This window comes from Phytophthora parasitica (genome assembly GCF_000247585.1).
Source record: "Phytophthora parasitica INRA-310 unplaced genomic scaffold supercont2.21, whole genome shotgun sequence".
Classification (NCBI taxonomy): Eukaryota; Oomycota; class Peronosporomycetes; order Peronosporales; family Peronosporaceae; genus Phytophthora; species Phytophthora nicotianae.
In genome coordinates, this window is record NW_008649007.1 from 506750 (window position 1) to 513775 (window position 7026).

Below are 7026 nucleotides of genomic sequence, written 5' to 3' on the forward strand. Positions count from 1 at the left end.
TTCAGACCCGTAGATTGCGAGTATTTCGTATGGGTAGTGGGGTCGCATTCCACGTACGGGTTGAATCCCATCCTAACCAAAGAGAATATTAGAACACCAATGACCAACAATTGTCCTCAAATAACGCTTACCATTCAGCGCGCGTGTTCTCGTCGTCGTCTACCCGACAGTCGTAGTACGAAATCCACTGCTCACGAGGAGGGATGTCTGCGATATCGAGACCAAGTGGAACCTGACGCACAGATCTTGTGCAGCTAGCTGCATAACTCCTCATATCACGTAAAAACGCTTTAACACACGGAGCAGTCGTGGTTCCATCGGCGCCATTCTCGACTTGGAGGTTATTTTCATTGCCAACGCTGAATCCGAGTGTGTTATCATAGACTGCAAAAGCGTTATAAACCATTTGACCGCGCGTGAACAGGTCGTCAGGGTAGCATTTAGGCGGTACGTAGTCCAAGATGGAGCAGTTTTCGCATCTGTGAAACGGTAACAACGTTAAAACTCGATTTTAACATCAATAGAACCGCTCTACTTACGGGGCTGTGAGACCAACCAGCACATAAATACCTGCTTCCGAGCATGCACACATGAACTTGTCATGCGATAGACTCGGATCAATCGAGTACAAACGAATCGTGTTGACACCGAGGTCCTTCATCACCTCTAAGTGTGGTTTCCATACAGCTTCATGTTCATCCGCAGCCCAGTCGTAATTGCTGACATCGGCCATTTCTCCACTGTTGGGTCGGGGGTAGTAGGCCATTCCTTTCAGTCGGAATTCAAGTCCCGACTCCGAATCAAAGAACTTGTTACCCTTGGTGATGATCGGAGGAAGCCACGCATCAACCGGAGAGCCAACACTGGCAATATACAGCGCAAGAGCACCACAAACAGCACAGATACGAGAGCTATACGCCATCTCGGTAACTTTAACACTGAAGGAAAGCCAAGTTGTTATCATTTCCGGAAAGGCTCTTAGAAAGGGACAGGCGATGGTATCAGACTTTTAGTTACTGACGTTTTTGTTTAATTGTACACTTTAGCACGTTGTTTCAACCACGTTATGCACATTAATGGACGACTTCCGCTTAACGAAAGGCTCTCGCGTACCAGTCCGAAGGCTCTAGAAGACGGACAGGGCAGTGGCGGCAACCGTGGCCACGGACAAGACGAGTGCTGCGGCTGAAGCCGTCGCGCTAGCGCCGCTGCTTCCCGCCGTGGCGTCCGTGACGGCGGCAGCGGTGTCAGCGTTCTCTTCGTTCGACGGTTTCCGCTTCTCACCTACAGCGGTGCTGGGTGAGAAGTGCTCGTAGCTGTTGGCCTTCACGCCGTTGCACACTGGCTGCGTGATCGTGCACTCGAGAACGGGGACCTTGGGCGTGGGCGGCAGTTCGCTCGAGATGTTCTTGGGGCACGACAGGATAGTGTCACGCGTAGGCTCGTAGCTGTCGTGCTCAACCGTCGAGTTCTTGGTGCTCGTGTACGCCTTCTTGAGGTTGTCGTACTCCGGGTAGGGCGTGAAGACGCACTCGGTGAGCTCGTTGTCGCAGTCTTTCGGCAGGAAGTAGCCAACACCGTACTTACCAGCGTCTCCCGTCTTGGTAAGAGCTGTGCGTACAACAAATATATGTTAACTCACCGTCGTACAACATTTACAACAATACATGTAACACTTACTCTTGCTCTCAACCAAGTTGGCAATCTCCGTGGTGAACTCGAACACGTTACCGCCGACAATCTCGTCGGTCATTTCCTTCTCCTCGTTCATCCACTGAGCCTGTCGGTCGTACATAAAAATCAGTACTCACACAATTTTTACCAATACAACCAACACACATTGTACGTACATCGAGGAACGAGCGCTGGTTCTCGTAGCCGTCGATCGTGTTGACTCCCTTGTTGCAACCGAACTCGCCGAACATCAGCGGACGAGCGTAGCCCACCTTGGCGTACTCCGACATGAGCTTCTTAAGTCCCGTCGACTGCGAGTACTTGAGGTGAGTGGCGGGGTCACACTCGACGTACGGGTTGAATCCCATCCACTCGGCGCGCGTGTTCTCATCATCGTCGATAGCGCAGTCGTAGTACGAGATCCACTGCTCACGAGGAGGAATATCGGCGATGTCCAGGCCAATCGGCACCTGACGCACCGAGCCCGAGCAGCTCGCAGCGTAACTACGAGTGTCACGCAGGAAGGCCTTGACACACGGGGCTGTGGTCGTACCGTGAGCGCCATTCTCGACCTGCAGGTTGTTCTCGTTACCGACACTGAAGCCAAGGGTGTTGTCGTACACAGCGAACGCGTTGTACACCATCTGCGCACGAGTGAACAGGTCCTTCGGGTAGCATTTGGGCGGCACGTAGTCTAGCACCGAGCAGTTCTCGCATCTAGAAAATGTACCACAGTAAGTACAATACTCACAAAAAATGAACTCAGAAAATGTACTCACGGAGCTGTAATGCCTACAAGCACGTAGATGCCTGCGTTTGAGCATGCGCACATGAACTTGTCGTGCGTTTTGCTCGGGTCCACCGAGTACAGACGAATCGTGTTGACACCAAGGTCCTTCATCACCTCCAGGTGAGGTTTCCACACAGCCTCGTGCTCATCCGCTGCCCAGTCGTAGTTACTGACCTCGGCCATTTCTCCACTGTTGGGTCGGGGGTAGTAGGCCATTCCCTTCATGCGGAACTCGAGTCCAGTCTTGGAATCGAAGAACTTGTTGCCTTTGGTGATGATCGGAGGGACCCACGCATCAGTGGGGGAGACGGCGATGGCAGTGCACAGAGCAGCAGCGACGCAAAGGCCGCGGACACGAGAACCGAAAGCCATTACTAGTGTTGAGTTGGAAGAGAGAGGTATGTACTGAGGTCCAGAGGAAGTCAGTATCCGGTAGCTTCTCGTCACGGTCGAGCAGCAAAATGGAGAATGAACTGGTGAACTGTGTGGGAGAGCTCTATCATATGAAACTGAGGTCAGGATTTGAATTCAGTTGCACTCTGTACGCACAGGCGAAATTGTGGGAAGCCTGGATATTTCGTTCGGTTGCACGCTACGTTTTGCTGTTTGTGAGACCGATTAATCCCATCTGACCGACATAACCTGGTCATCACTTTCGCGTGTAGACGACGTCTGGGAATTGAGACTCGAGCGAAGCCAGGTCTCCGTATAGTGACAGTATCAATAGAGAGCGCCACACGTAGAGACTGACCTCGTCTTGTCGCTCTTTATTTACAACGTTGACACGGAACCGCATCCTTGTCGGACAAATTCGACTCGTCGTCCTCGAAGTGACACCGGCAAATAATCCGAGGCACGCACGAATCAGACTCTTGCCACTGGCACCACATTCAACCAGGGCCGACGTACATGTACAGGAATCTCACCGAGATTGTAAATGTTGCCAATTACATTCTGAGAAATTGGTAGCTGGATGGGGCGTCCAGTAATATGTGATTGCAAACACGTTTGCTGCTGTACAGGCATTCACCTGTACATGTAAGTAGTTTTAGCGACGTCAACTACCCGTACCAGTACGATAATGGACAAGTGCGGACAAGGCCAGCTAATTTGTGCTGATGATATAAGATTGCTCTGACGAGGTCATCTTAGTGCAGGTGAGGTAATTCGTCCCATACGGTGATCTTGGCAGTCGAACAAAACGTATAAACCGAAAAGCGAGTTCATTATGTAAAAAAAAAAGCGCCACCTTACGAGTCGACCCACTGAGTGATACCAGAGCAGGGCTTCCTAATAGCTCAAAGTGTACTGGTCAAGGTACTCGCCAGGGACAATGTTGGACTCAGGATTGATGCGAGCACGACGGAATACCCGTGACACGTCCTCCAAGTTCCCCAGCAATTGAAGCAATGGCGACACCATGTCAGCTTGAGTGATCAGACCCATAACACGGTTGCTGGTACCATCCCAGTTGAAGTGCACCGAGCCGCGCATGACAAGACGCTGATTTACCAGTCTGCCAGCAATGCGAGACCACTCTCTCTCCTTGTCGTAGTCGAAATCATCACTCATCAGATGAGGGAATATCTTGGTCAGTGAGTTTCTGGTGATAGTGATACTTGTCGTAGTCGTAGCAACAAGCGAGTTTTCCGCGACCTGGTCTAACCGATCGAGACGAATCTGAACGTCCCGGAAGTACTGCGTGTAGACGGCCCAGTTCCTCGCCAGCGCATCCACCCCGAGCACCATTCCAGCATCTAAATCCCGCGCCATCACGGCTTTCAGGAAGTCCATTCCGACAATTCGCTCTCCTCTCGTAATTAGCAGCCCACATCGGAAGACACGGAAGTACTCCACCGCGACGGACCAAACGGTGTCCTTTGTTGGGACCCCGAGCATGAGAACCTGATGTTTCCGATTTAACTGGCCAATCTCCTGCTGTAGCTCGTGTTTTCTGGCCTCTAAGTCCACGACCAACTGGCGTTGCCGTTCCCTGTAGCGCTCTTGGTTCCTTCGACGACGTTGCCGATGATATTCTTCAATATTGGCTTTCATTTCGTCAGCGTATGGAAGCTTCGCGGGTGGTTGCTTAGGCGATGAACGCACGGAACGAGAGGAGCCGCTCTTGATCCTTGGTCTCCCTCGCTTAGCGGTTGGTGCTCGAGTAGATCCTTGTGGTGTGGGGTCATGCTGTTGACCCATGGAGAAGAGTTGAGGACCTAACGCGTTGTGAAGACGATGCTCTGGTCGCGAATGCTGCTGCAATACGCTCCCAATGACATTTTTACTGAGCGTGTGCAGGTTGGGCGGGTGAAGAGAGTTCGCTTGCATGGCGAGTCGAATGGAAATTGCGAAATGTTTTGTCCCGGGGGCGTCCGAGTTGGTTTTTAGCTGAGTCCCAGTCGTAATCAAAGAGGCTGGGGCACCTATTCATCAACGTGAGTGATCCATCCAAGCCATGGCCAACGGCCCACTTTACGGAAGCAGCAGGAACGAACACCATTCCAAACCAAGAAACTACATGTTACAAGTAGAATCAACATTCGTATAGAGCGAAGGACATCATCAGCTCTATTGCTCAAATATTGCGATCATCACCAGTATCTTGCAGCATTACCTAAAACAATGACCATTCATTTTTCAATGGTGGTGTACAAGTTGTGTGGATCAACACTTTGGCGCGAAATCGTTGGATCTTCACGTGAGTGCCGCACTAAGCTGAGTTTTATTTTATACGCAGATATGTATGAGAGCGTGAAGACTCAAGACTTCATATGAACTAATGAATTTAGCTTTGTGAGCTTAGCGACTACCATCAATTAATCCATGCACATACAAAGGTAGCGGTAGTGAAGGCATTGCAACGTCTTCTTGTCGAGATGTCCAAGCGGCTCGGCCCCGCAGAACATTTCAAACGCGAGTAGAACGTAAATGCCACAGTTGTAGCTGTCCACTTGGACTTCTAGGCCAGGCTCGAAAGTTTGCATTCGTGGTCTCGGTCTCGCGTCGTTTGGGAGCAGCGAAATCAGCATCTGGGCGACGGAACGAACACTGATTAAGTAGGATGACGAGCTGGAATCGTAGATCGCCACCTTGCCTTCGTTGAGGTTCATCATGTCTGCGCACCAATGTTTCCTGTTGCAGTTCACAGGAAAAAGCACAGTTTCTTTCGTTAGATCCGATAGTTTGCTGCGGAGATCTTCTTCCCACATACGTTAGGATCGCCTCCAAATTTCTTCAACAGCACCAGGTGCATTATATCTTCCCTTAAGCACTCTTTCGCAGTCAAACCCAGCACGCGTGACTGTTGATCCAATACAAAACACATATCAGCGCAATTATCTCAACAATATAGCACAACTTTTCCGAAGACGTCGTGTGCGATTACCCAAAATACCTTGTACTTGGACGCGTTTGTACCGTGCGTCGCGTCGATCATGAACACCTCGGGGAAACGGTCAAACAGCGAGCGCATGTGCCCAGTCTGCAAAGTAATGCAAGTGGCGATTATCTACAAAATATTACAAATTAGATCTGCAGTAACATAGCACAAAGATAACTAATCACACCTTGTCTCACACCTAATCAACAAAGATTCCACCCACGTTTCCAGGCTCTCCACAAAATTCAACCATCCACTTCTTCAGCCTTTTCGCGCTAGTGGGGGCGGTGCCCTCCTCCTTTTCAATCTCTGCACCATATTGTGCACGTCCTGTGTTAACGGATTGCACTCAGAGTTTTCTTGAATGTACTTGAGGATGCGTTTCTTCTTTGCGCCAGCTTTCCGGAGCTCATTCACCTTGGTCACCACTTCTGGCTCGAGTGCAGCGCGCACATGTGGACTGATTGTACGTGCGTTTGTCCAAATGATGATTGTGAACCAAGCGTGCAGAGGTAATCCGAAGAATAAAGCTGGGTACTTTATCATCACCAACTTGAACACAGTCATTTATCTGTAAGAAGAACAAAAGCAAACACCCAATTACACCCAGTTAGTCACAACTCAAACGACTCGTACCCAAACTGCCCAACCAAATACAATATCACCCAACTGATACGAACTGGGCAAACAACATACCTGTGCCTCACACTCCATCGCTCGAGACTGGATCCTCTTTCTCTTCCCCTTTCCACGCCACTTGTACGTCCCCCCGTGTGTGCACATGTCTTGCCGTAGTTCTCCCCATTCATCCGGAAGCAATGGCTGCTTAAAATCCCGACGACCGGATCTTGTTGTTGCGTGTTGTGATAGTGTTATTCGTTCTAACACGGAAGCTCTGCAGACCCGACAAATGACAGTATTGCACAGACGGTTAGTATATCAGCACAAAATGACCAAGCAAAGTGGCTATACCTGGTACGTGCGTTTTGAGTACTCCCCCAGATAGCGTTCAAGATCCTCCCATGACTCGAACTCGCATTGAGCCAAGGGGGACCCATGCACTTGGAGCGCGTGACCGTCCTCCGATCCTTCTCGAGTGCTCCGAGGATGTACCAATCCTCCTGACCGTTGTTGCTTGGACTGACCGCTGGTGTTACTGTCGGTCTCGGTGGAGGAATCC

General features: G+C 50.5%; 5 protein-coding genes across 5 annotated transcripts in view; all 5 read right to left on the reverse strand.

Moving 5' to 3' along the window:
- PPTG_22695 (hypothetical protein) overlaps positions 1 to 922 on the reverse strand; it is a gene marked incomplete at both ends in the record, with an annotated part of 3873 nt that extends 2951 nt beyond the window's left edge. Inside the window, 3 exons of the mRNA XM_008905816.1 lie at positions 58 to 72; positions 132 to 479; positions 540 to 922. Coding sequence (XP_008904064.1) covers positions 58 to 72; positions 132 to 479; positions 540 to 922 — 746 coding nt within the window. The remainder of the gene's footprint in view (positions 1 to 57; positions 73 to 131; positions 480 to 539) is intronic.
- A 17-nt stretch (positions 923 to 939) lies between these two features.
- Positions 940 to 3444, reverse strand: PPTG_09844 (hypothetical protein). Its single transcript, XM_008905630.1, has 4 exons — positions 2454 to 3444; positions 1851 to 2391; positions 1681 to 1780; positions 940 to 1611 (listed from the first exon to the last, which is right to left on the reverse strand). The coding sequence occupies exons 1-4, from the start codon at positions 2834 to 2836 to the stop codon at positions 1127 to 1129; spliced, it is 1509 nt and encodes a 502-aa protein (XP_008903878.1). The 5' UTR covers positions 2837 to 3444; the 3' UTR covers positions 940 to 1126.
- A 238-nt stretch (positions 3445 to 3682) lies between these two features.
- PPTG_09845 (hypothetical protein) lies at positions 3683 to 4795 on the reverse strand (the record flags this gene model as incomplete). The annotated part of the gene is made up of 1 exon (XM_008905631.1): positions 3683 to 4795. The coding sequence occupies one exon, from the start codon at positions 4793 to 4795 to the stop codon at positions 3755 to 3757; it is 1041 nt and encodes a 346-aa protein (XP_008903879.1). The 3' UTR covers positions 3683 to 3754.
- Positions 4796 to 5283: 488 nt separating this feature from the next.
- PPTG_09846 (hypothetical protein) lies at positions 5284 to 5580 on the reverse strand (the record flags this gene model as incomplete). The annotated part of the gene is made up of 1 exon (XM_008905632.1): positions 5284 to 5580. One exon carries the CDS (start codon positions 5578 to 5580, stop codon positions 5284 to 5286), a length of 297 nt encoding a protein of 98 aa, XP_008903880.1.
- Positions 5581 to 5636: 56 nt separating this feature from the next.
- Positions 5637 to 6413, reverse strand: PPTG_09847 (hypothetical protein; the record flags this gene model as incomplete). Its single annotated transcript, XM_008905633.1, has 3 exons — positions 5637 to 5768; positions 5862 to 5975; positions 6162 to 6413. The coding sequence occupies 3 exons, from the start codon at positions 6411 to 6413 to the stop codon at positions 5637 to 5639; spliced, it is 498 nt and encodes a 165-aa protein (XP_008903881.1).
- Positions 6414 to 7026: the final 613 nt, after the last annotated feature.